The sequence below is a fragment of the Onychostruthus taczanowskii genome, unplaced genomic scaffold (genome assembly GCF_017590055.1).
Source record: "Onychostruthus taczanowskii isolate IOZ18803 unplaced genomic scaffold, ASM1759005v1 scaffold273, whole genome shotgun sequence".
NCBI lineage: Eukaryota > Metazoa > Chordata > Aves > Passeriformes > Passeridae > Onychostruthus > Onychostruthus taczanowskii.
Genome location: NW_024500051.1, coordinates 28640 through 56113, shown reverse-complemented (window position 1 = coordinate 56113; position 27474 = coordinate 28640). Strand labels below are relative to the sequence as shown.

General features: G+C 49.0%; 4 protein-coding genes and 1 pseudogene across 5 annotated transcripts; all 5 read right to left on the bottom strand.

Moving 5' to 3' along the window:
- Nucleotides 1–3593: 3593 nt before the first annotated feature.
- LOC121337523 (feather keratin Cos1-1/Cos1-3/Cos2-1-like) lies at nt 3594–3899 on the bottom strand. Its single transcript, XM_041407665.1, has one exon. The coding sequence runs from the start codon at nt 3897–3899 to the stop codon at nt 3594–3596; it is 306 nt and encodes a 101-aa protein (XP_041263599.1).
- Nucleotides 3900–10594: 6695 nt separating this feature from the next.
- LOC121337527 lies at nt 10595–10899 on the bottom strand (annotated as a pseudogene).
- Nucleotides 10900–14960: 4061 nt separating this feature from the next.
- Nucleotides 14961–17399, bottom strand: LOC121337533 (olfactory receptor 6F1). Its single transcript, XM_041407668.1, has 3 exons — nt 17359–17399; nt 17186–17261; nt 14961–15905 (listed from the first exon to the last, which is right to left on the bottom strand). The coding sequence occupies exons 1-3, from the start codon at nt 17397–17399 to the stop codon at nt 14961–14963; spliced, it is 1062 nt and encodes a 353-aa protein (XP_041263602.1).
- Nucleotides 17400–20166: 2767 nt separating this feature from the next.
- On the bottom strand, nt 20167–20472 carry LOC121337520 (feather keratin Cos1-2). Its single transcript, XM_041407664.1, has one exon. It carries the CDS (start codon nt 20470–20472, stop codon nt 20167–20169), a length of 306 nt encoding a protein of 101 aa, XP_041263598.1.
- A 1426-nt stretch (nt 20473–21898) lies between these two features.
- On the bottom strand, nt 21899–24344 carry LOC121337519 (feather keratin Cos1-2-like). 2 transcript variants are annotated; one of them, XM_041407662.1, is made up of 3 exons: nt 24308–24344; nt 22567–22658; nt 21899–22225 (listed from the first exon to the last, which is right to left on the bottom strand). In XM_041407662.1, exons 1-3 carry the CDS (start codon nt 24342–24344, stop codon nt 21899–21901), a joined length of 456 nt encoding a protein of 151 aa, XP_041263596.1. The 2 variants fall into 2 exon arrangements, with proteins under 2 accessions (XP_041263596.1, XP_041263597.1); XM_041407663.1 differs by lacking the exon at nt 24308–24344 and having other exon boundaries at nt 21899–22206; nt 22567–22627.
- Nucleotides 24345–27474: the final 3130 nt, after the last annotated feature.

The window sequence follows — 27474 nt, the reverse complement described above, 5'->3', positions numbered from 1 at the left end:
GCAGGAGTGAGTCAAAGGACATGTTGGCCCAGGAGGTGGAGGCTCTGCAGAGGTGTATGAGGGCTCATTGGCCTCATCCTGCCAGGCTCCAAAAGAACTACCAGCTCCTATCCAGCCACTGCCCAGGCCCTGAGTTATTTTCTGTCAGACTTATCTTGAATGCAAAATAGGACATTTGAAATGTAAAACATACCATTTAATGCTATGGGCTGTGGCTTGGCTTCCTGAATGGCTGTGTTTTTATTTCGTGCTTTATTTTTTTTTTCAGGCACATTCTTTCCTCAGTGAATTTTTTTTTTTTTTTTTTTTTTTTTTGTGGCAAGATGAGAGGCCCAAGCAATTCTGGATCAAAACACATCAGCTTGGGCAGAGGACTCATGTGACATCCTGGACAAGTGTAGTAAAAACAAATTATGTCAGTCTGGATCACTGCTTTGGGGGTCTTTGGTGGCCCTCTTGGCAAGGAATAACTCAATTCCTGGATTTTATGCTGTCCTGCCTAACAATGAACCAAGAAAAATTCTGCTCCTCCTTCTCTTCCAGAAAGAGGTGTGTGCAGCCCATGTCTGGGGCCTTGTTCCTCTCCAGAATGCTTCAGCCCAGTCACCATGATCTGCACATGTCCACAGCAGAGGCCACAATTCATTCTTCCACAGAGTCACAGCGGACGCTGAATTGGACAGGACCCACAAGCATCATCCAATCCAAATCATAGTCCTGTACAGGACACTGCCAAAAGTCACCCTATGTGCCTGAGAATGTTATTTAAACTTTTGTCAGGCTTGGTGCTGTGCCCACCGCCCTGGGGAGCCTAGTCCAGTACCCAACCACCCTCTAGACAAAGAATGTTTTTCTAATATCCAACATAAACTTCTTCTGACACAACTTGAGCCTATTCTTTCTAGTCCTGTCACCACAGAGTAGAGATCAGTGCCTTCTTCTCCTCTTCCCCTCACAAGGAAGTTGTAGATTGAAATGAGGTCTGACCTCAATCTGCTCCTCCCCAGGCTGAACAGACCAAGTGGCCTCAGATTCTCCTCATAAAGCTTCCCTTCAAGGCCCTTCCCAATCCTTGCGGCCTCTTTTGGACACTCTCAAATAACTTAATGTCTCCTTTTAAACTGTGATGTCCCCGACTGCATCCAGAACTCAGGGTGAAGCCACCCCAATGCTGACAATCCCCTCCCTTGCCCAACTGGCAATGTTGGGCCTGATGCCCCTAGGACACTATTGGCCTTCCTGGCTGCCAGGGCACTGCTGACTCATATCCAGCTTGCCATCAACCAGGACCCCCAGCTCCCTTTCCATGACACTGCTTTCCAGGCGCTTATTCCCCAGTCTGTCTGTACATCCAGGGTTGCCCCCTCCCAGGTGCAGAACCTGGCACTTGTCCTTGTTGAACTTCATATGGTTGTTGATTGCCCAGCCCTCTAATTTGTCCAGGTCTCTTTGCAGGGTGTCCCTGCCTTTGAGGGAGTTGACAGCTCCTCCCAGTTTTGTATCATCCATGAACTTGCTTCGTTTCCCTTCTAGTCCTGCATTCCAGTCATTTGTGTGGATGTTGAAGAGCACAGGGCTGAGGATGAAGCACTGCAGAACCCCAACAGTGACAGATCACCAGTCTGATGCCACCCCAGTCACCATCATGCTTTCTACCTGACCTGTGAGCCAGTTGCTCGCCCATCACATGATGTCTTTACCCAGCTGTGGGCCTGACATTTTGTCCAGAAGGCTCCTGCAGGAGACAGTATCAAAAGCTTCACTGGAGTCCAAAAATATTATATCAACTGCCTTCCCTTGATTAAGCAGGTGGATTACCTTGTCATAAAAGGAAATCAGATCTGACACAGCAAGACTTCCCTCTCATGAAGCTCTGCTGGCTGTGACTTTGCATGTTCTTATCTCATGTGCACTTGTGTGCAGCTAGGACTGTGTGAATATACGTAGGTGCAAAAAAATTTCTGACGTGCAATCAGATCTGACACAGCAAGACTTCCCTCTCATGAAGCTCTGCTGGCTGTGACTTTGCATGTTCTTATCTCATGTGCACTTGTGTGCAGCTAGGACTGTGTGAATATACGTAGGTGCAAAAAAATTTCTGACATGCTTAAGTGTGTGTGTGTGTGTGTGTATCCCTCCTCATGAGGGATTGCCCTGCTTACAGGACATTCTCCACTTCTCTACCAATAAGCTCCACAGAGCACCCAGAGTCTGAAAGAACTTCAGTGTAAGTGAACGAATCTGGCAAAGAATTACCCTCACCTCAGGCACTGAAATGCAGTGTTCTCTATTTTCAATCCTCCTTTTCTTACTGCCTCAAAGCTCACATTCTGCTGCTGATGATTCCTGGTCCAAATTAGGACGATTTCACACCAGTTTGGATCCTTAGTTTAATTCACTGTAAACAATATTGGGAATGCCTAAATATGGCTTGCAGTCCTCATTCCCTGCTTCTCCAGCCCAGGACACTGCTCTTCCAAGATCTAGGGATTTCAAAAGGACGAGGCTTGCTTTATGGGAAGCAGAAGGCTAAGAAGTCCTGCCAGCTTCATCCAGGCTATGCTCAAGTGAGTCTGCTTGCACTGCAGTGTCAGTGCTGTCTGCTGTGAGACACATCTCTGCCTTGTGTTCAAGCCAATGCCAAAAGTACCAGTGCATTCAATCAGCCTGGTGCTGTGCCAGGCAGAGGCTGAGACCTTGGATTCAACATGTTCTGATCTAAAGGATCATGGCATAGGGAAAAGAAGGTGCTCAATGGGTATTTGCCCTCACTTTCTACTGAGTCATGAAGGGGAGAGGAAAATGGAGTAGACATCATGGTCAAATGCAAAGGTTGTTTTCTGCATTCCAACTCCCATTATTCTGCAAAGGAAATTATGTCCAAGACCCTCACTTCAACAACCCCAGTGCAGCTCTGACCATACTGACAGGAGCACCTTTGCTCAGGAAATCATGGGGCTGCTATTGCTTCAAGGTCTCCCAGCTTTCTGGGTATTGGTGGGCAAAGACACATCAAGACAAGGCTTGATGGTGTCTGGAAGCAGAGCAACCAGGGGATGTCTTCCTCAGCTCCAAGAGATTGTACCCTTAATAGCTGCACCTCCATGGTGCCCCAAAATTCCATTCTTCTGTGAATGGAGAAGAGTCTCCTTATGCCCTCACCCACTTCCATGACTAAGCAACACCTTTATCCTTTGTCATTCAGAAGTGCAATCAAGGGAAGGACCACACAGACACCAGACTTGAATGCAGCAGAGCTTTAATGAAATGGAAGAAGGAAACAAAGCCACTGAAAGCAGAGGTCAGCAGCAGAGGCAGCACCAAGGGCAGCAGGGAGTCTGCACTCCTTGGCTCTGGAATAGTTCCTGCATAATATTAGTCTACCTGTCCCACAAAGGGGAGAAACCAAATGGTCCCTATCAAGCTGGCCTTTGGGGAACGTAGAAGCACATAGGAACCAATGCAAACAATGAAAAGGGAGAGAAAGGCAAGTTCGATCAGCTATTGTGCAAACAGCACTCAAAACCGAGATCCTCTGCCCAACACCGTGTTCTCAGTTCCTCAAGATGTCTCATTGGGGTTTCTCAGCATCTTTAGCAGGGACGACATCTGTTGCCACCGTAGCGCCTGGTGATGCAGGAGAGGTCAAAGCCCCCAGAGTTGATGGGCACTCCTTCACGGTTGAGGAGGCTGCCAACAGCAGCAGAGGCGGAGGATCCCACCACAGTGTTCTGTGGGAAGGAGCTGAGGATGGGCCCAGGCAGGGTCACCACCACAGCAGGCGGCTCAATAACAACAGTGGAGTTCTGGCACTGCCTGACACAGGGCTCATTGCAGCTGTTGGCCAGTGGAGTGGGGCCACAGGGCTGGCAGGGACGGCACTGGGTGTTGCAGGACATGTCTTGAGGCTGTAGATGCACCTGGCAGAAAGAGCAGAGAGGAAACAGAGCACAAGGCTGGGTGGGTGGTGAGGAGCAGCCTGGTTACCCCATCACAAAAGAGCCGAGGCCATCCTGAGTGGGAAGCTGGAGACTGGGCCAGAAGCCCTACAAAGAGCAGCCTGACTCAGGAAGTTCTCTGCCAGGGCATAAAGCAAAAGGAACCACCATCACCAGCCTCTCTCTATGCCAGCCTCCTCCCCACTTTCCTCTCTCATGACCAGACGCTCCAATCCCCAAATATGAGAAAGCACATGTCAGTTGCGATGTCCATCAAGCAGAGATCTCACTTTGGCAGAGAAAGAGAAGGAGCTTCAGACTCACCTGATTCCCAAGCAGAAGGAAGCAAGAGAAGTGGATGAGAGAGCAGAGACTTGGGCTGCCTTTTATACCTGCCCTTCACTGCCACAGGACCAGGGGCAGACTTTGCAGAGGTAACAATTTCCCAGCAAGCTCATCTTGAATGTAAACTAGCACACTTAATGATATGGGCTGTGCTTTTATTTCCTGCATTGCTGCCTTTTCATTTCCAGGTTTGTTCCATGCCCGTTCCCCAATGAAGGCTTCTTCTGATCCCTGGGATTAAAGGCCCCAGGATTTCTAAGGCAGGAATGCAGCAGTGCAGGCAGAAGACTCAGTTTATGTACTGCACAGGCCCAGACCAGGAAAGTGATGCTATCCTGATCACTCTTCTGGGATTGTTTGAAGTGTTGTTTTCAGGAAGAAGCTGCAGCGCTCATAGAACCGTAGAATCATATAATCATATAATGGCTTGGTCTGGATGGAACTCCTTCATAAAGAGAAGGAGTGACACTCACTAGATGAGGCTGTTCCAAGTCCCATCCAAGCTGACCTTGAACACTTCCAGGGATGTGGCAGCATCAGCTTCTATGTGAAGTTCCATTGCCACCCTTTGAGTAAGGAATTTGTTCCTAACGTCAAATCTACATCTTTCCTCTTTTAGTTTAAACCATTCCACTTTGTCCTATCAGTATCTGCCTGTGTAAAAAGTTGGTATCCATATTTTTGTAACCCCCTTCACATACTGACTGGCCTCAATGAGGTCTCCTCAAAGCTTTCTCTTCTCCATGTGGAACAACCCCAACTCTCTCAGCCTATCTTCATATCAGAGTTGCTTCAGCCCTCTGAGCATCTTTGTGGTTTCCTTTGGACCTGCTCTAACAGGTCCATGCTTTTCTCATGCTGAAGACTCCATGTCTGAACCCATGTGGGGTCTCACAAGATCAGAGTAGATGAGGAGAATCACTGCCCTCAACCTGCCAGTCAGGCTTTTTATGATGCAGCCCAGGATGACTTTCTGGCTGCAAGTGCAAACTGCTGGCTCATGTCCCGGTTTTCATCCACCAGAACTCCCAATTCCTTCTTCACAGGTCTACTCTCAATGAGTTCATCTCCCAGTCTGTCTTCATGTCTGGGATTTCCTAATGCAGGTGCTGCACCCTGCGCTTGAACTTCTTAAACTTCATCAGGTTCTCATGGGCCCACTTCTCAAGTTTCTCAGGTCTCCTTGGATGGCAATCTCCTTCTGTAGTGTCATCTGCACAGCTCAGCTTTGTGTCATCTGCAAACATGCCAAGGGAACACTTGATCTAATATCCCTGTGATTGAAAAAGATACTAAAAAGCACCAGTCCCAAGACAGAGCCTTAAGACATGCCCCTCTTCTCCTACCTCCATGTGGTCATAGAGCCACAGACTAAAGCTGTGTCCATCCAGCCATTTTCATATCCACAATAGCACGCACTTCAAATCCATGTGTATTGGGTTTGCATGGCCTGGTTTTCGTAGCAGGAGGGCTACAGGGGTGGCTTCTGTGAGAAGCTGCTGGAAGCTTCCTCAGTATCCAGCAGAGCCAAAGCCAGCTGGCTCCAAGACAGTCCCAAAGCTGGCCAAGGCTGAGCCCATGAGAAATGGAAGTGGTGCCTCAGGAATAACATAATAAAGAAGGAAAAAAATTATTGCACGGGTGTAGTTGTGGCCAGAGGAAAGCAGAGTGAGAATATGTGAGAGAAATACCTCTGCAGACACCAGTGGAGAAGGAGAAACAGGAGCTGTTCCAGGCTCCAGAGCTGAGATTCCTCTGCAGCCCCTGGTGAAGACCATGGTGATGCAGCTGTGCCTTTGCAGCCCACAGAGGGCATGGGGGTGCAGAGATGCACCTGCAGCCCCTGGAGGAGCCAACACCAGAGCAGGTTAGTGCCTGAGAGGAGGCCATGACCCTGAGGGAAGCCTGTGCTGGCAGGGACCTGTGAAGACAGGGGCCCATGCTGGAGCAGGTTTACTGCAATGACTTGGGACCCTGTGAGGGTTCCTGAAAGACTGACCCCATGGAAGAGTGACCCACATTGTAGCAGTTCTTGGGGAACCATAGCCTGTGGGATATGGTTCCTAGCCTCCTTCTCATTTTGGATAGGTTTATGGAGAACTTCTCCCCTGGGAGGGACCGCACCCTGGAGCAGGGGAAGGACTCCCACTCCTCTCCTTGAGCAGCAGCAGGAACAACCTGTGATGAATTGACCATGAGCCCTGTTCCTGGCTTCCCTGCTCTGCTGCAGTGGATGAGGTAAAGCTGGGAAGAAGGGGGAGGTAGAGGGAAGATGTTTGGTTTTTTGGGTGTTTTTAATAAGGCTTGTTTTATTTCTCACTATCCTCCTCTGATTTTATTGGTAATAAATTCAATTAATATGCCTTAGTTGAGTCAGTTTTGCCTGTGAGAGTATTTGGTGAGAGGTCTCTTCCATCCTGATCTCAACTCATGAAGCATTGTTATATTTTCTCTCCCCTGTCCACTTGTAGAGGAGAGTGATAGAGTGGCTTTGGTGGGTGCCTGGCAACCAGCAGGGTCAACCCACTATACCATCCCTCCAATTTGGAGATAAGGATTTTGTGTGGACTGTGTTGAAGGCCTGACAGAAGTTTAGGCAGATGACACTGGCTAGTCTTCCTTAGCTTACTGTTTCAGTCACTCCATCCTTGAAGGCCACCAGATTGCTCAGACATGACTTGCTCAGACATGACTTGCCCTAAGAGAAGCCTTGCTGTCTGTTTTGGATCACCTCCTTGTCTGAATATGACTTACAGTTGCTTTCATGAGCACCTGTTCCATGATCTCCCCAGGCACAGAGGTGAGGTTTACCAGTCTGTGATTCCCTGGGTCCTTTGTATTGCCTCTTTAAAAATACAGTCTGCTGCTGGATGCCCAAGGATTCCTGTGCACGAGGATGAGCCATGTCCTTCCCTATCACTCCCTCCTCGGCTCACCCTGATGGTTATTTGTTGTTATCTCCCCATGTGTGTGCATTGGGCTACAGGCTCTGACCCCATCCTACCTAACTCTGCCCTCAGGAAAACTTCTGGCTTGTTTTGACTTGTCCACTCTCTGAGCAGTCTGTGAGTACACAAACAATGCTGTGAGCTTGCCTGGGGCCTTGCCCTTCCCTGCTGTGACTGTCTCCTGGTGTCCTCAGGAGAGTTCACAGCAGGGTGTGTTCCTACGTGTGTTCATGTCTTTGGTGCTCTTGTGTGCAATCAGACTAATGTGAATGTAGCACAGGTGCATATTTGACAGGTGCATATGAACACATGTCCTTTTGTGTCTCTCCTCACCAATAGATTGTGTTGCTCATGGCAGGGACACTCTCCACAGCCCCGTTCACAAGCTCTGCAAAGCAGCAGGAGCTCAAGTGCAGCTGAAAGGTAATGGCATCAGCCTCCTGGAAACCTCTCCAAAAAGAGGTGCTGTAATCAACCTATTTCCTGAACCCTGCTTGTCCTGATCCTCCAGAGCTTATACTCCACTGATGGTGATGCCAAGCCCCAACAAGGACTACTGATTTAGATCCTTAATGTAGTTGAGCGTAACAGGATTGGGACTGCCTCAGCATGATGGGCAGCCCCCTCTGCCTGCCTCACCAGATCAGGACACAGCTGCTAGAGAGTTCAAAAGGATGGGGTTTGGTTTATCCTGGAGAAAGAATAAGGAATCCTACTTACTCTCCTTGTTCAGGCTGTGTCCAAATTGATCTGCTTCCAAGTGAATTGTTGATGCTTCCAGGTGTGGGACGCAGTGTTCCTTCATGCCAAAGCCAATGTCAAATGTATTCATCCAGATCATCACCTGGTGCTGTGTCAGGCTGAGATCTTGGCCCAAATAGGTACTGAACTAAAGAATCACAGTACATGTTATTGGTGTGCACTGAACTGGAAGGACAGAGACACTGTGTGTTGCACAGGGGAAGCCAATAAGCAGGGTTACTGGGCAGATGGGCACCAGTGGGGGATGCCCCAGCAGTCACTCTGTGGTGCAGATGTCACAGTGTCCCTAGGTGGGAGTGCTGCTTCTGCCCTGGGTCTGCCTGTGGAGCAGAGGGAGTGGGGGACTCCAAGGGTGCCAAGCAGAGCAAGGAGCTGGACTGCCCCTATAATAGCAATTTACCCAGTGACAGCAGTGCAGGTCTTGTGGGTGAAAACGTGAGGCTGGTTATCATAGGAACATTGGCCAACAAGATGAAGGAGTTCAGAGACTCTTCCCTAAATCTCCAACAGGAAGAATGTGCAGGAAACTTTCCCTGTTAGTCCCTTCATACTTCACCTGCTGTTTGAGCTCAGCTTTGCCTTCATCAGCTTCTTCCCTACACTCAGGGAACTGTAGACAATCTGAGATTGTCAGTTTAATCACTCACTTAAGCTGAGGGTGGAAGTCAAAAAAAAAATTTTGGAGTATCACAGAAAAAAAACAACCAAATATCTGCATTAATAGTGAAACCAGATGTTCTTCACAGAAACTCGGAGATTACTGCCATGACTACATTGTGAAAAGGAAGAAGAACATTGTACACTAGTAGGCCCAACTTTCTCTAGGGACACTCTGTGCCATGATGTCATCAGCCCTGTTACCCACCATCTATAAACAGTTAAGGTATGGCTAAAAAGTGAGGATTTCCAACAGGTATGCACAGGGTACAGACATTCATTAGAACTGCAGTCTGCAGAACTTGGCTTACACAGGTCCCATCAACCTGATTGCCAAGAGTGATGTGTTCAGTGCCCTGATACCTCTGTCATCCTGACTGACCATTGGTCAAACAGGCAAGAGGAGGCAATGCCATCAAAGGACTTCACAACCCCACTTCCTGGAAGAAAAGGACACCTGTCTGCATTCCAGACTCCTAGATGGGGAAAGGGCAATTTACACAGTCTCCATCATGGATGGAGGGATGGATGGATGGATGGATGGATGGATGGATGGATGGATGGATGGATGGATTCTGTTTATCCAGCCCTTCCTGACTGAGGCCTCTGATGTGCTTTTGATCAAAACAGTGCCCAAGAGCATCAGACTAAGCAAGAGGGGCATTTGTGAATAAAACTTGTCCACCACAGACAGCACAGATACTGCTGAGTGTGTCCAGAATGACTTTGCACAGAGCTTTTCTGGAGCAGTGCTGGTCATTACACAGCAGGGCCTTTGAGGCCCTGAACCTGAGCAGAGCTGCTCCATCTGTGGTTGGGAGTGACAAGGTACCCCCGAGCAGTGAAGGGTCTGTGGGCTTCCATTACTGTCCTTGGACTGCCCTGGCCCATGAGGGTTCACAGGGACTCCAGTGTGAGGCCCACAGTGGTTAATCCCAGCACTAACTTATGAATGGTGCCACCCCTGCCAAAACCCAGGCCCTGCCACAGGCCTTACGTGTGGCTGTAGGGCTGCAATGAGGAACTGATCCCAGCTGCCCATGCCCATTTGTGCTGGCCATGGTCTGAGGCTGGGCAGTGGAGTGAAGATGGAGATGAGGCCTTGGGCCAACTCTGAGGCTATTCCACACAACCACACTTCTGACATCCTTTGGGAACATATTCTGTCTACCGCAGCACAGCACTGACCAGAGCAAGAGGTGTCACATACCCATGATCCTGTAGATGGGTTTGTTCCAGGACATCATGTGGAATTCTAGTTGATACATGAAGTTTTTGCAGGATGTGTTGGGGGTATATCTGGGCAGAGACACTGAAGGGAACAGGCTGATCACCATGGGGTATCTGGGGATGTTTTGCATCCTGGCCCAGGATCATACCCCATGTAAGACCCTCTGCAGTGTATCCCAACCTCACATTTTTCTGGATGAAGGATCTCACTACATTGTCACGTTATCCCCTGCCAGGATCAACACCATTCTTCCCCGGCAGCCTGCAAGGGCATGTGTGGAGGGAAGGACAACCTGGAGACCCAGCCTGAGATGCAAAAATCTTTATTGAGTTTAAAGAGGGAATCAAGGTTGTTACAAGCACAGACCCTCACTGCAGGGATCTGGAGGGACAAGCAAGACACTTCACCTCTTAGCCATGGTGAAGTCCATGCAGGGCATCCATTTGCCTTGCCTGTAGCGTGCAGGCTGGCTTGGAGGAGCCTTGCTGCCGAGGGGAGCAGAAGGACACAATGAAAATAGAAACAAGGAGATATGTAGGAAAGACACAGGGCTTTTGAAGTGCCTGAGCTTGGCCCTTCTTTCCAACATTTTCAGGAGGAACTAAAGATGCTCAGTTCCTCTGAAAGAAATGACCTGAAGATTCTTCCTTTGTCCAGCACCATGCCTGGAGATCCTGGGGACACTTCCCAAGACCGATATATGCCCAGCACCATTAGCAAGGGAGGCCTCTCCTTCCACCGTAGCGCCTGGTGATGCAGGAGAGGTCAAAGCCCCCAGAGTTGATGGGCACTCCATCACAGCTGAGGATGCTGCCAACAGCAGCAGAGGTGGAGGATCCCACCACAGTGTTCTGTGGGAAGGAGCTGAGGATGGGCCCAGGCAGGGTCACCACCACAGCAGGCGGCTCAATAGCCGCGGTGGAGTCCTGGCACTGCCTGACACAGGGCTCATTGCAGCTGTTGGCCAGTGGAGTGGGGCCACAGGGCTGGCAGGACGGCACTGGGTGTTGCAGGACATGTCTTGAGGCTGTAGATGCACCTGGCAGAAAGAGCAGAGAGGAAACAGAGCACAAGGCTGGGTGGGTGGTGAGGAGCAGCCTGGTTACCCCATCACAAAAGAGCCGAGGCCATCCTGAGTGGGAAGCTGGAGACTGGGCCAGAAGCCCTACAAAGAGCAGCCTGACTCAGGAAGTTCTCTGCCAGGGCATAAAGCAAAAGGAACCACCATCACCAGCCTCTCTCTATGCCAGCCTCCTCCCCACTTTCCTCTCTCATGACCAGACGCTCCAATCCCCAAATATGAGAAAGCACATGTCAGTTGCGATGTCCATCAAGCAGAGATCTCACTTTGGCAGAGAAAGAGAAGGAGCTTCAGACTCACCTGATTCCCAAGCAGAAGGAAGCAAGAGAAGTGGATGAGAGAGCAGAGACTTGGGCTGCCTTTTATACCTGCCCTTCACTGCCGCAGGACCAGGGGCAGACTTTGCAGAGGTAACAATTTCCCAGCAAGCTCATCTTGAATGTAAACTAGCACACCTAATGATATGGGCTGTGCTTTTATTTCCTGCATTGCTGCCTTTTCATTTCCAGGTTTGTTCCATGCCCGTTCCCCAATGAAGGCTTCTTCTGATCCCTGGGATTAAAGGCCCCAGGATTTCTAAGGCAGGAATGCAGCAGTGCAGGCAGAAGACTCAGTTTATGTACTGCACAGGCCCAGACCAGGAAAGTGATATTACAGTCTGGATAACTCTGGGGGGCTGTTTTGAGTTCCAGCAATCCTCAGCTGGCTGCCCAAGGACTCCTGTGCATCAGAATATGTCCTATCCTTCTCTTTCTCTCCCTATGGTCACTTCTTCCCCCCCTGTGTCCATGGACTCTGCAACTGGTTTTCACCCCAATGTGCCTAACTCTGCTATCAGGAGAAAATTCTGTCTTGTTTTAACTCATGCCCTCTTTGTGCAGCACAGAAAATGTCATGGGCTTGTCCGATTCCTTGTCCTTCCTCACAATGCTCCAACCCTGCTGCAGTTGTCCCCAGGTGTCCTTAGAAGAGTCCACAGTGTGTTGTGCTCCTACAACCTAGACTTCTACAGGACAGAAAGGTGGGCCCATGTAATCCTCATGAAGCTCAAGAAGGCCAAGTGTAAAGTCCTGAATTTGGGTTGGGTCATTCCCAAGGATGGACACAGCCTGGGTAATGAGTAAACTGAGAGCAGCCCAGCCAAGAAGGACTTGGGTATACTGGTGAATGAGAGGCTGGACATGACCTGCAATGTTTGCATGCAGCCCTGAAATTGTATCCCAGAATTGTATTGCATCAAAAGAAGAGTTACTACCAGGTATAGAGAAGTGGTTCTCACCAATACTCTGCTCTTGTAAGACCCCAGCTGGAGTGCTGTGTCCAGTTCTGGGGTCCCCAGTGTGAAGGTGCTGAAGTAGGTCTAGAAGAGGTCACAGAGTTGCTCAGAGGGCTGCAGCCCTTCTGCTATAGAGACAGGGCTGGGAAAGATGAATGTGTTTAGGCTCAAGATTGTTCTGGGAATATCTTCAATTACATTCCAGTGGCCAAAGAGGATACAAGAGAGATGAACTCTCTCTTTTTTACAAAGAGAGGGACTTTTTTACAAGAGCATGGAGTGACAGGTCAAGGGGGAATGGTTTCCCACTGAAACAGGATAGATTTTTACTTACTAAGAAAAAATTCTTCCCTCTGAAGGTGTTGAGGCCCTAGCACAGGTTGTCCAGAGAAGCTCTGGCTGTCCCATCCCTGGAAGTGGATACTATAGTGCTGTGAAGCACATACTCATGTGACTTTCACAGTTCCTTCTAGATCCAGGGATTTTGATGATAAAAACTGTCCAAGAAACCTGACTTGGGGCAGATCTATTGGAGGCTACACCATAAACAAGCAAACAAGCCTTGTCAATGTTCTCTGCTTACAATAACAGTGCAATTCTCAGAGCAAGTAGCCTACTGGCTATTCTTCCTGTCTCATCTCTATGGGCCTTCACTGATGGCCACAGCTGGAGAATGAGGCCTTTGGTAGGAAGCACAATTGCTCTTACAGTTTTGACACTGTGGTCACAGAAGCCCAAGATGGGAAGGACTCTTCCTTACCCTGTGTCAGCAAGTGAAAAACATCCACTAGCCAGACTCTGGACAAGATTCTTCCTGCCCTCATCCACTGCTAGAGAGTGGTCTCACTCTTTTTCAAGTCTCACCTTTTCAGGGAAATCACCAGTGCTCCCATGTTCTTGGGTCTGTGCTAGTTTCTCTGTCTAACAGCTGGTAACATCTCAATGATTGCTTCTCCTCCCATGAGCTAAAGGAAGGGTTCTGGGGATCTATTTTCAGGCAACCCCACTACAGCACTTCTTATGGAAACTCAGCTCAAGGGTGCTGAGTTTCCAGTGGATCACACCCTTTGAATTGGAATCTGTTGCTCAAGAAGTATCATCCCCTTTGCCCGAGAAATCTCAGGGTACTCCTTTTTTTTTCTGCTGTTCTGACATAGCCTGCCTCTCCCAAGTGACCTGCTCTGGCAGCCCTGTGTGAGGCTTTGAATACCACTATTTATTTCAGTGGGTTCTAAGCAGTGTTGATGAGGAATTCACAGCAGGTCTCAGACACTCTGCTGTGTCTTGGATATTTTTGACATTTCAGATCCTGCTTTTTGTTGCTTTCCAGGACTGTAGAGGGCTTCAACACTCCCAACAAATTTGTTCCAATTTGTTCCAAAATGCATCATTCCTAGGCAGAAATGACAAGCAGTGATGTCTGTCTGAGGATTAATCCAGTCTCAGACTCTTTCTGCTGTCCCAGGCATTTTCACAAATGCCACTGAAAAAGAGAACAGCTGACAAAGGGTGGGAATCAGCCTGTGCCTTGGGCAATGGTGCCTGGGCCTGGATACAGGACTAAGTGCCAAGTGCCCAAGTGTATGCAGGAGGTTTGTGAATCTCCTCCAGAAGTGCCATTGCTTCTAGACGGGAGGAGTAGATGTTCAGTTCAGACTCAATCATCTGAACTGGAGAGCTCTACACTCAGGTGAAATTAATCCCACACTCTCCATAAAGGTGTGTTTACCATTATGAGGAGCTGATGCCTCCTCATTATGAAGTGGTTACATGGACTATCGTTACTTCCAGTGTGCAAAAAGAAAAGCTTTGAGAACACGGTTAATCTGTTCTGAAATGAAAATTAGGAGGGGAAAGGAAGTGCTGTTTGGAAGTGCTAATATCCTCCCAAGGAGTGTAAGGAGAGACTTGATTCCCAGCCAGCCTTCCACAGCTCTGCACTTTGAGTGCTTTGCCAATCACATTAAAGTTTTTCCACAACAAAGCCCAAAATGGGTGGAACAATGTACTGCTAAAAATGATGTGGGGTTTTAGATGTGGAAATGCCCTGACACATCTAGTATGAAGCACACCATTTTGCATAATTTTAATTAAAAATAAGAGAGTAGATTCAGATACTAAGGAGAGGAAAGATGAGGAATTATGCAAATTTTGTTTGCAGTCTTATGCCAGGAATAATGGCTATAAGTAGAGATATCAGGCATTACCATATTTTATCTTGAATCAGATTTGAGGAAATAGCTACAAGAATGTGGCATAGATACATCACAAAACATCAGGCTAAATGGAAAAACACATGTCCACTTCCTAAAGCAACATTTCCTAAAGTTGCTGGGATTTCTTTAGGAGATTCAGAAAAACCCTGACAAAATTTAGCACTTGGCAAACTGGAGTAGAAGCCTTTGGGAGTACCACTCCTCCAGCTCTGTTACAGAACCATTTATGGACAGGGTTTGTGACCCTTTGCAAGCACAGCACTTTAAAGGACTGAGAGGCATTCTGAATTACCTGGGAACGAACAGAGGGTGGTGGGAGAGAAGAACTGAGGCTCAGCCTAGCCAGAGATGGCTGTAAGGTGATATGAGCTCACTGGGGAGTTGGTGGCTTCTCGCTGCCTGGGATGTCCACACAGACCTACATTTCAGAAGGGGTCTTCTGCAGTGCAGAAGTCATGGGAGGGCAGGGATGAATCTGTTCAACTGATGCCCTGCGAAAAGTCACTTCACTTTTTCTGGAATGCCTGTCCCAGAGTGAGCCTCACCTCTTTGTTTCTGAGTGTGTAAATGAAGGGGTTCAACAAAGGAGTTACCACTGTGTTAAATGTATTCACAATTTTGTTCAGATCCAGGGAGGTCTGGGCTGATGGCTTGACATACAGGAACATGGTGGAGCCATACCAGATGCTGACAACACTGAGATGGGCAGAGCAGGTGGAAAAGGCCTTTTTCCGGCCATGGGCTGACTGGATCCGCAGGATGGAAGAGATGATGTACATGTAGGAGACCAAGGTGACCACACAGGAGGCCACCACAACAATTATGGAGATGAGGAAGGTTGCCAGCTCCACAGGCCATGTATCACTGCAGGAGAGGGCAAGGCAGGAATCTATATCACATAGAAAATGATTGATGACATCTGGCCCACAGAAAGTCAGCCTGGATGTCAGAAAGGCCAGCAGGGAAATGGCCAAAAAGCCTCCCAGCCAGCAGCTGAGTGCCAGCCGAACAGAGAGGACATTGTTCATGAGGGAGCTGTACCTCAGGGGGCAGCATATGGCTAAGTAGCGGTCATAGGCCATGACAGACAGGAGAAAACACTCAGTGGAGCCTAGAGAGAGAAGAAAAAACAACTGGAAAATGCAGACACTGAAGGAGATGGTCTGGCTAGTCCCCAGCATGACTCCTATGGCTTTGGGAACAACACCCGTAGTGTACCAGATCTCCAGAAAGGAGAGATTACAGAGGAAAAAGTACATTGGGGTGTGTAGGTTGCTGCTTCTCCACACAAGGGCTATGATGGATGCATTACCTATCACTGTCAGGATGTACATCAGTGCAAACACCACCACAAATGAGACTCGGAATTGCCATGTCCCTGGGAAGCCAAGAAGGATGAATTCTTTTACAGTTGTCCTATTTGCCATGTCCTTCCAAGTGTTGAGGTTCATCTGCAAAGAAAGAAAAGTTTATGTGAAAGTTTGCATGCTTGTGCTGGTCCTTCAGATGCTACAAGTAGTGAAAAAAATCACCATCTCTGAAAATGCAGTTGGTGCACAGCATGGGAAAATGGCAGTTTTCCTATGTTAAAATTTTCATAGAAATCCTCCCCTGATGAAACACGTTTGGACAACTAGATCTAACTCTGAAAATCAGATGTACCCCAACAAATGAACACTTGGAGAAGTGTTTATCAGACTGTGCATCTCCTTTACAGCATGGGGCATGTAGTTATTTCTGTGAGATGAAAATCCCACTTAGGATGGGGGATTTGTCCATGCCAAATATGGACACCAGGCTGAGGCACTCCAGCTATAGAAAAAGCTGTTACAAGTAGGAAGGCAATAATATAACTTGTAGTCTCCAAGGCAGGCAATACTGAGGTGTGATATCATCAAGTGCAGCTGAGGAATACAAATACTGTCATGATAATGTGACATTGCAAGAGATTTTCCCACCTCTTCTATGTCAGTTTATTACAAGGGATTGAGACTCAGCTGCAGCCACGCAGGGCAGCAGGTTAGTATGCCAGTCACTACTCAAGGTCTCCTATACTGGCTTTCTTCTAAGCCTCAGAACAGGAAGCTTTTGCAAATACCTTAATTTCCCTCACTGATGTCTGCTTCTCAGCATAGCTACTAGGGGTATGATCCACCTCTTTGCAATTTTGCCATTTCAGAGTCAGAGGAAGGATTTCTGCTGACTAAGTTGAAATATCTATGGTGAAATACTCCTATCTCAGCTCCTCAGCTTAACCCCCTTCTTTCTTCACAGACAGAGAAAAAGCATGAGGGAGACATGGCTCATTTTGTCTTAAAAGCATGGCTAAAAGCTCTCTAGAAGTACCAGGTTGTCTCTGAGGTCTAAGGCAGGAGTCTAGTAAGCACCTGGATGTTAGACATCTCAACTTGGGCAGAGATACTCAGCCTCAGCAACTGAAGGCAAAGTCCTCTGAGTTGAATCCCATTAAAGGTAGCTCTGCTGAACTGTTCCTGCAGACAAGGGAAAATCCTTGATCAGTTCTCTAGAAAAAACATATTTTCAGGTGGAGGTGGAAGACAGATGGACTAAATTACCACCTGACTCATCCCTTTCCTATCTTCCTCCACAGCAATATATACCAGAAATCTCAGGTACTTAAAGAGTAAAGAAGCCTCCCTTAAACCAGCTCCCCTTAAAGATGCAAGGCATTGGAGGTCTGTGCTACATGTCTTGGGCAGGGTTCACTCACCAGATTTTCCCGTGGCAATGATCCAAATGACATTGTTTCATGCACCGTCCTTCCAAGATAGCCATGGTTCCCTTGGCTAACAGAGAGCATTGGAAAGAGGTAGATTTACTGGGGGGGCTCTGGATTCAGGTGAAGGTGTGTGTGGACGAGCAGCTCTCCCCTTGCTGACTCACTTCAAGCTGATGGCAACTGCCTGACCTGGTTTCCTCTCCATCCAGTAGGATCTGACAGCTTCCACTCCTGATCTTTGCCCTCTAACTGCCACCACTGTAATTCCACTAAAGGGAGCTTTGTGTGCACACACACAAAGTGAAAACTCTCTTCAGCTTAGCTTCATATAGTGAGATCATACACCAGAGAGTCGCCAGCATCATCAGCATAAGAACATCCCCACACCCACCTCATTAACACAATGAAGCTCCAGCTGGCCACACCTAGGAGACTGTTTTCTGTTTTCCCTCTGGTGTGCTCCAGGGAATTTGACCTCTGGGAGGCCTTATAGGCTTGTCAGAGATGAATAGTACTCTCTCTTCACACAGGCCAATTAAAGAACAGCAGTGCAATTCCCTAAGTGACTGCTAGGCTGGGTGTTTGCCTCCTGCCTGCAGCTGTGGTATGAGAACCTTGTCAGGAACTCAGCTGACATGGAGATGTCTGAAATAGTCATGTTCCAAGAGACTGGTGTCAAGCATTTGGTGCTGGGTACTAAGAGGGTCGTGAAACCTCCAGGGTGAGAAGTAACTCAAGGCAGCTATGGGCACATGAATAGACAGTAAGGCAAGGAACTCACCTACCTCATTTCAGAGCCTCTAAATGCAGTTAAGGCCTCTGTCTTCAGTTTTAACTGAAGAACTAAGTAAAGATCTAAGTTCAAAATCAGATGAGATATTAGTAGAGGAAAATTGATTTCCCCTGACTCTAAAAAAGGTGTCTTCTATTGAGGTACTCATCTTTGCTCCATTCATCATCAGCTGAGAGAAGCAGGCACTCTCAAGCCTTAGTTCAACCCTTACAAAAAATTATCTCTTACAGATCAGGTAATACATGTCTTACAGACACCTATTTTTCTTCTGTTGACACTCAAGATAAACTAGTCAGCTGGCTTCGACTACACACACACTTCTCATCCTTTAGATATCTTGAGTTAGATTCACCTTCAGAGAAAGTCTGTCTGCACTGTCCAAAACCACCACACAGGTGCTAGACTTGACAGAGACATTTTGTGCAAGTCCTGTGTCCCAAGCTTCAGTGTGGTTGAGAGAAAACTGACCTGTACTTGGTTTGAGGTGGAGATGCGGCTAATGGGAATATAGTTCTCAGCTTGAGCATATTTGCTGACCATGAAGCCATCTCCCTGCTATTTATCTGTCCTATCCATGGAAATGGATGTGGGGTTTAGCCATGGGATGGAGGTGTTGAAGCCTGTGGGTTCATTTGTGATTGCTTAATGAAGCAATCACACACAATCATGCGCACATGACCAGGTATGCAGGCCCTGCTTTGAGCTTGTCCTAGTTGGGGAGTTCAGAGGCCCACCACTGGTCATCTGCAGGATTTTTGTCTCCAGAAAGATGATTCTTCCTATTTCCTGGCACACCTGCTTTGGGATGGGGTAAGTCCCAAGGGTGACCTGATGTCCCAAGATAAACTAGTCAGCTGGCTTCGACTACACACACACTTCTCATCCTCTAGACATCTTGAGTTAGATTCACCTTCAGAGAGAGTCTGTCTGCACTGTCCAGAACCACCACACAGGTGCTAGACTTGACAGAGACATTTTGTGCAAGTCCTGTGTCCCAAGCTTCAGTGTGGTTGAGAGAAAACTGACCTGTACTTGGTTTGAGGTGGAGATGCGGCTAATGGGAATATAGTTCTCAGCTTGAGCATATTTGCTGACCATGAAGCCATCTCCCTGCTATTTATCTGTCCTATCCATGGAAATGGATGTGGGGTTTAGCCATGGGATGGAGGTGTTGAAGCCTGTGGGTTCATTTGTGATTGCTTAATGAAGCAATCACACACAATCATGCGCACATGACCAGGTATGCAGGCCCTGCTTTGAGCTTGTCCTAGTTGGGGAGTTCAGAGGCCCACCACTGGTCATCTGCAGGATTTTTGTCTCCAGAAAGATGATTCTTCCTATTTCCTGGCACACCTGCTTTGGGATGGGGTAAGTCCCAAGGGTGACCTGATGTCCCATCACTGACTGTGGGAAGAGTCTACAGAGTCTGTTAGATCTGATCCTGAAGATGGTTTGTGCTCCCCATCTGCAGGACATGCTCTGAGACCAAGGAGTCATATATAAGCAGAAATGTTGGAAGGCTGAGCCTGCTCCCTGTTGTCTGTGGAGAAGTCAGGGATGTCTTCCTCAGCTCCAAAGGACAGTGCCTGAATGGGCCCCACTTCTGTGTTTCCCACCCTCCCCGTCCTCTGGGAATAATCAATGGTCTACTTGTGTCCCCACCTTTTCCTCCATCACCCATGGCAACACCTTTTAGTCTCAGCAACTTGAGACAAGGACACCAAAAAAGGATTACATGGAGACTGAGGATGAGATGCAAAAAGCTTTATTGTCATTGAAGTGGGAAATTAGTTCCCTTATAGAAGAGGCTACTGGTGGTGGTGGTGAGAGACCACATGCAACTGCAGCAAGTCTGGGCCCACTTTGGCACAGACACTGAAAGCCAACGGGGTATCCATCTGCCTGCCCTACAGTGGGTTGGCAGGGGTTAACAGATCCCCCACAGAGGCTCTGAAAGTCTTACAGTCCAGAAATATGGAAGACAAGAGAAAGGTGGAAGAGAGAGTAAGGCAGGGAAAGCAAACACTGGCCATGGTTTCAGAGAGCCCCACCAGCCCTCCTTCAGAAGGGCAGCATTGGTTGCTCAGCACCTCTGAATTTGATGGCCAGAAGCTCTGTCCTCAGTCCAGCATCAGCTTCTGGGTTCCTGGGGGTCCTTGTGAGGGCTGCACCAGTGGCTTTAGCATGGACGACATCTGCTGCCACTGAAGCGGTTGGTGATGCAGGAGAGGTCAAAGCCCCCAGAGTTGATGGGCACTCCATCACAGCTGAGGATGCTGCCAACAGCAGCAGACGTGGAGGATCCCACCACAGTGTTCTGTGGGAAGGAGCTGAGGATAGGCCCGGGCAGGGTCACCACCACGGGCGAGGGCTGGATGGCCACGTGGGAGTCCTGGCACTGCCTGACACAGGGCTCATTGCAGCTGTTGGCCAGCGGGGTGGGGCCGCAGGGCTGGCAGGGCCTGCACGGGCTGTAGCAGGACATGGAGTTCAACCCTTACAAAAAATTATCTCTTACAGATCAGGTAATACATGTCTTACAGACACCTATTTTTCTTCTGTTGACACTCAAGATAAACTAGTCAGCTGGCTTCGACTACACACACACTTCTCATCCTTTAGATATCTTGAGTTAGATTCACCTTCAGAGAAAGTCTGTCTGCACTGTCCAAAACCACCACACAGGTGCTAGACTTGACAGAGACATTTTGTGCAAGTCCTGTGTCCCAAGCTTCAGTGTGGTTGAGAGAAAACTGACCTGTACTTGGTTTGAGGTGGAGATGCGGCTAATGGGAATATAGTTCTCAGCTTGAGCATATTTGCTGACCATGAAGCCATCTCCCTGCTATTTATCTGTCCTATCCATGGAAATGGATGTGGGGTTTAGCCATGGGATGGAGGTGTTGAAGCCTGTGGGTTCATTTGTGATTGCTTAATGAAGCAATCACACACAATCATGCGCACATGACCAGGTATGCAGGCCCTGCTTTGAGCTTGTCCTAGTTGGGGAGTTCAGAGGCCCACCACTGGTCATCTGCAGGATTTTTGTCTCCAGAAAGATGATTCTTCCTATTTCCTGGCACACCTGCTTTGGGATGGGGTAAGTCCCAAGGGTGACCTGATGTCCCATCACTGACTGTGGGAAGAGTCTACAGAGTCTGTTAGATCTGATCCTGAAGATGGTTTGTGCTCCCCATCTGCAGGACATGCTCTGAGACCAAGGAGTCATATATAAGCAGAAATGTTGGAAGGCTGAGCCTGCTCCCTGTTGTCTGTGGAGAAGTCAGGGATGTCTTCCTCAGCTCCAAAGGACAGTGCCTGAATGGGCCCCACTTCTGTGTTTCCCACCCTCCCCGTCCTCTGGGAATAATCAATGGTCTACTTGTGTCCCCACCTTTTCCTCCATCACCCATGGCAACACCTTTTAGTCTCAGCAACTTGAGACAAGGACACCAAAAAAGGATTACATGGAGACTGAGGATGAGATGCAAAAAGCTTTATTGTCATTGAAGTGGGAAATTAGTTCCCTTATAGAAGAGGCTACTGGTGGTGGTGGTGAGAGACCACATGCAACTGCAGCAAGTCTGGGCCCACTTTGGCACAGACACTGAAAGCCAACGGGGTATCCATCTGCCTGCCCTACAGTGGGTTGGCAGGGGTTAGCAGATCCCCCACAGAGGCTCTGAAAGTCTTACAGTCCAGAAATATGGAAGACAAGAGAAAGGTGGAAGAGAGAGTAAGGCAGGGAAAGCAAACACTGGCCATGGTTTCAGAGAGCCCCACCAGCCCTCCTTCAGAAGGGCAGCATTGGTTGCTCAGCACCTCTGAATTTGATGGCCAGAAGCTCTGTCCTCAGTCCAGCATCAGCTTCTGGGTTCCTGGGGGTCCTTGTGAGGGCTGCACCAGTGGCTTTAGCATGGACGACATCTGCTGCCACTGAAGCGGTTGGTGATGCAGGAGAGGTCAAAGCCCCCAGAGTTGATGGGCACTCCATCACAGCTGAGGATGCTGCCAACAGCAGCAGAGGTGGAGGATCCCACGGCGGTGTTCTGTGGGAAGGAGCTGAGGATAGGCCCAGGCAGGGTCACCACCACGGGCGAGGGCTGGATGGCCACGTGGGAGTCCTGGCACTGCCTGACACAGGGCTCATTGCAGCTGTTGGCCAGCGGGGTGGGGCCGCAGGGCTGGCAGGGCCGGCATGGGCTGTAGCAGGACATGGCTGGGGGCTGCAGATGCACCTGAGAGAGAGGGAAGGGAAGGAAGCAGAGCACAGGCACATGTGAGGAGCCATCAGCCATGAGTCCATCATCCCACTGCAGTTGCAATGGTACCTGCTTAAGCCAGAAAGCAGAAACTGGGCAGTGAGAGAAAGGGGGTTTCCTCTTCATCCTGACACAGTACTGCAAAGTGTGACATTGTTTCTTCAATAAAGAGCTCCCTCAGCCAAATCCTTGACACTAAGTCAGATCTTAGTTCTTCTCTGACCCCTCAGCAGCAGTAGCACTAAGACCTCTCACAGGCTATAGGAACACACATCTGCTTCACCAGAAAAGGACAGGGGAAAGAGCTTCAGACTCACCTGGGTCCCAAGGAGAAGGAGGCAGAAGTGGATGAGAGAGCATGAAGTTGGACTGGCTTTTATATTCACTCCGAGTTGCCCCAGGCCCAGAGGTGGCTTCTATGAAAGTGATAATTTCCTAAGGTGCTCATTATGTATGGAAAACATCCCAGTTAATGACATGGGCTGGGTGCTTGTTTTCCGTGTTGCCACCTTTTCATTTCCTGGCTTATGTCCTAGACATTTCTTCATGGAGGCTTATTCTGAGTGCTGAGATTGACATGCCTCAGGATTTCCAGGGCAGGAATGCATCAGTGTCTGTGGAATCTTCTCCTCAAGTACTGGATGGGTGCAGTGCAGGGAAATGAGGTTGGCCTGGAGCTCACTTCTGGTGTTGCCTGTGGCCTTGTTGATTGGAAGGGGTGCAGCTGCTCCCAGCTCTTCAGCCCTTGACTGGTCACCCATATATATGCCATGATACCACTGCAAAATGATATGCCATGTCTCTTTCTTCCATGCTTCCCAACTTGCTCCAGTGTTTGTTTGTGTTCAGAATCTCAGGCATTTGGGCTGCACTGGTGGGTTTCATTTTCTTGCTCCTAAGGCTCTCCTTATGTCCTTCCAATAGCTCCAAGGAGGGAGAATCCTCAAATCATCTGGGCAATGTGAGCCAGTGCTTGGTCACTCTCAACAATAAGGTCTTTCCTATGTTTCACACAGAGCTTCCAGTGTTCCAGCCTGTGCTTGTTTCCTGTGGTCCCATCACTGGGCACCTCAGAGAAGTGCCTGGCTCTGTTTGCCTTGTACCCTCTGGATTTGGGTTGCAGGGCAAGGTTTTGGTTGTAGGGGAGCCAACACCAGAGGGATTTAAGACTCATCCACCACTGGCCAAGCCTGAGCTCATCAGCGATGGTGGAAGCACCTCTGGGATAACATGTTTAGGAAGGGAGAAAACAACTACTGTGGAACAGCAGCCAGAAGAGAGGTTAGAGAAGATGTAGAAAAAAACAACCCTGCAGACACTAGTCTCCGTGAAGAGGGGAGGTAGGTGCTCCAGGTGACCCCATAAAAGTTCATGCTGAATCAGGCTCCTGTCAGGACCTCTGGCCATGTGAGTGGCAGGCCCGTGCTAGCACAGGTTTGCAGGCAGGACTTGTGAAGAACTCATATTGGAGAAGTTTTGCGGGTACTGTCTCCCATGGGAGGGACCCCATGCTGACATAGGGGAAGTGTGTGAGAGCTCCTTTTCCTAAGGATAAAAGAGCCACAGAGATGTGTTGAACTGACCACAACTCCAAGTCCCTACCCCTTTGGAAGGGAGAAAATCAGGAGTGAAGTTGAGCCAAAGAAGGGAGCAGTGGGGGGGAAGGTGGTTTTAGATTTTAGGTTTACTTCTCATTACCCTATGCTGACTGGATTGCAATAAATAAAATTAATTTTCCCAATGTGAGTTGGGTTTTCCCATGAGGATAATTGATGAGTGATCTTTCCTGTCCTTATCTGGCCCCAGAATCTTCTTGTATTTTCTCTCCTCTGTCCAGCTGAGGAGAGGGATTGATGGAACAGAGCCATTGTAGAAGACTGTTGGAATCAGCTGAGTGGTCCATTGAGGTGAGATCTCTTTTTAGAGAAAGCAGAGAATGAGAAAGGGTTTCAGACTCACTTGATTCCCAGGGAGAAGGAGGCAAGAGAAGGGGATGAGAGAGCAAAGAATTGTGCTAGCTTTCACTGTGGACCTTTACTGACTCAGGCTGCCAGAGGTATCCCTTCTGGAGGTGATCATTTTCTGACAAATTCATCTTGAATGCAAAACACCTCATTTAATGCTGTGAGCATCTCATTTAATGTTTGGCTTCTTAAATGGCTGTGTTTTCTCTTCCTGCTTTATTTCTGGCACATTCCTCAATGAAGGCATCTTTTGCATTACAAGATGAGAGGCCCAAGCATTTCTGCATCAAAACACATCAGCGTCAGCACAGGACTCACGCCACATGCTGCAGGAGTCCATTAAAAGTAAATTATGTCAGTCTAGGTCACTCCGTTGGGATCTTAGGGGCTTTGTCTTGAAGAAGTGGCCTTGTTTCTGGGTTTGACTGTATCCCACCAAACACAGAGCCCAGGACAATTCAGGTGGCTCGCTTTGCCTTCTCCTGTCATGCACCAGGGATACAGAAAGGGGAAGAAAAGGTGGAAGGTTTTATTCAGCTGTCAGAAAGAAAGGCAAATGACATAATAAAGGGGCTTCCATAAGGACAAAGGTGGCAAAAGGAAGAGTAAGGGAAGTGTAGCACTGCTGCTGAATGAGATGAGGACCCTGGTGACACAGAATAGAGAAAAAGCTGAGGTGCCTTCTTTGCCTCAGTCCTTATTAGCAAGGCTGGCCTTAAGGAATACCAAACGTAGATTGGGGGTAAAGTCACGATCAGGGAGCACGTACCCTTCATGGAAGGAGATCAGGCCAGTGAATCCTTAGCAAACTGCACTTATGTAGGCCCTGTTGGAATGTACACACAAGTGGCAAGGGAACTGGCTCCTGTCATTGCCAGGTCACTCTTGGTTACCTTCAGCCAAGCATGGTGACTGGATGCTGGAGCAAAGCAAATGTCACTTCTGTCTTCAGAAAAGGAAAAAGGAGAACCCAGTGAGCTACAGCCTTCTCAGCCTCACCTTAGCCCCTTAGAAAGTGCTGGAGCAGCTAGTCCTGGAAAGCTCTCCTAATCAAGGCATGTCACCAGGAGGGGATCAGGATGGCTTCACCAAGAGGAAGTTATGCCTGATCTTCTTGACAAAGTTCTGTGGTGATGTGACAGGCTCAGGAGAAGAGGAAAGAATGGTGGCTCTTCTCTACCTAGAGGTGAACAAGGCCTTTGACACTTTTGTGTGGATTCCTGTAGGAGTGTCACAGAGAAGCTGTTGATGTTGGATAAGCAGACAGTGAGGTAGAATGAAAACTGACACAGGCACAGGGATCAATGTTCAGCAGCACAAAATAAAGTTGGAGACCGGTGACTGGTGGTGCATCTAAATGGTTAGGGCTTGATGGGTCCTGTTTTATGTGGGTGATGGGACAGAGTGGACCCTCAGCAGGTTTGCACACAACACCAAACTGGGAAGAGAGGCTTATGCATCAGAGAGTCAGGCCAGCATCCAGAAGGACCTCAGCAAACAGGAGAAATGGGCTGATGGGAAACTCATCCAATTGAACAAGGGAAAGTGCAAATTCCCTTGTGTCAAAGAAGTCCAACAGTATCCCCAGGTCCACTGGACCAGGTGTTGCCAGGAGCTCAAGAGAGGTGACTGCTCCCCTTTATGCAGCACTGGGGGGGGACACAGCTGCAGTGGGCTCCTCTGCCACCCTTCCTCTGTGACCATATTAGTGACAAAAGGGAACAGTAAGAGAGTGATAAGGTGAGTGGAAAATTCTCTGTCCTACCAGGCTCAAAGAGTTGTGGCCATTGCTTCAAACTGGTAGACAACTCTGGGGTCTCTCAGGGATCAGCAGTAGGACTACTAGTGTTGCATGTTGCCATGAATGTCATGAATAGTGGGAAGAAGGACACTGTTCACAAGACTGGAGGTGACATGGAACAACAACAGGCAGTGAACTGGCCTCTGTTGCCCAAGTTATTCCGAGAAAATCCTGGAAGCTCCTGTGCAAAGGAAACAGGGAATACAGACTAGACTCTGGAAGTTCTCTGCAACAGGAAAATAGGCAAGGAACAGCTGCTGGAACATGGGGCTTTCAGCCTCCTCACTGCCATCTGCAGAAAACCCCTGGCTGCAGTTTCCAGCCCCTGAGCACAGACACAGCTCGGGGAAGCTGCTCCATCTCCTGGTTCAGGTCCCTGTTGCTGCCTCAGGCTGCAGCTGGAGCTGTTCCGCCTGATTTTCGCTGGAATGTACTTGCTGGAGGAGGGGGAGTCCATTTGCCAGGACACCAAGCTGTGTCCGTGCAGAGCCCGAGTGCTCTGAGCCCGGGCGAGAGCCCGAGCGGCGCCAGCGCAGGGTTCAGACCGGGGCGGAGCTGTGGGCGATGGAGAGAGAGGAGAGGAGAGAAAAGGAGGGGGCACAGTGAGAGCACAGAGCCGGGGCTCAGGGGCACAGCGAGGCTCGGCCGGCGGAGCGGCGGCATGCGGCGGTGTCGGGGCGCGGGGCTGGCGGCTCTGGCCGCGCTGCTCATCGGTGCGCGGGGCTGGCGGCGGAGGGTTCTCGGTCTGGGGATGGGGTGGTCTCGGAGGCTGCCGTCCTGTCTGGCTTCTTCTCAGACCGGTTCCCGCGAACTGCTCTCCCGTTCATCCCTCCCTCTTTTCCATCCCAAACTTCTATTCTATGCCTCAACCTGCAACATTCTTTCTTTATAACTCATAAAATCAGTCCTTACCCGCTGCTAATATTCTTCTTGTCTTTTTGCGCTTTCTCCCATATCTTCCCATTCTCCAGTGACTCTCCTAATCGTTCTGTCATTCACACATACATCTCTCCACAAGCGATTAATGGACACTTCCATTCCTGCATCTAAGGTGCCCTGGTAACTGTTTTCCTCCTCATCTCTCTTTGTTCCTGACTGCTTCTGTGGGCTTTGTTCTGGGGATTGGCAGGCAGAACTGGGTAGAAAGAAGGAGATGAAGATTGTTTTTTTTTGTGTCCCTGGCAGTGGCTGAGGTCAGAGCCCAAGTAGAGCAGGAACCATTTCTGGAGACCACCGAGGGTACCAGCATCACCATCAAGTGCTCTCACCCCAGTATCCGTACAGGCGATTTCATCTACTTCTACCGCCAGCTGCCGGGCCAAAGCCCCGAACTCATGGCCATGACAACTAAAGCCTCCTTGACAGCACCGGGCTGGGAGCTGACCAAGCAGCTGCACTGACAGGCACACAGGGCCTCATTCATGCAGTGCTGTCATCTCAGTAGGTCAAGGCATGAGAGT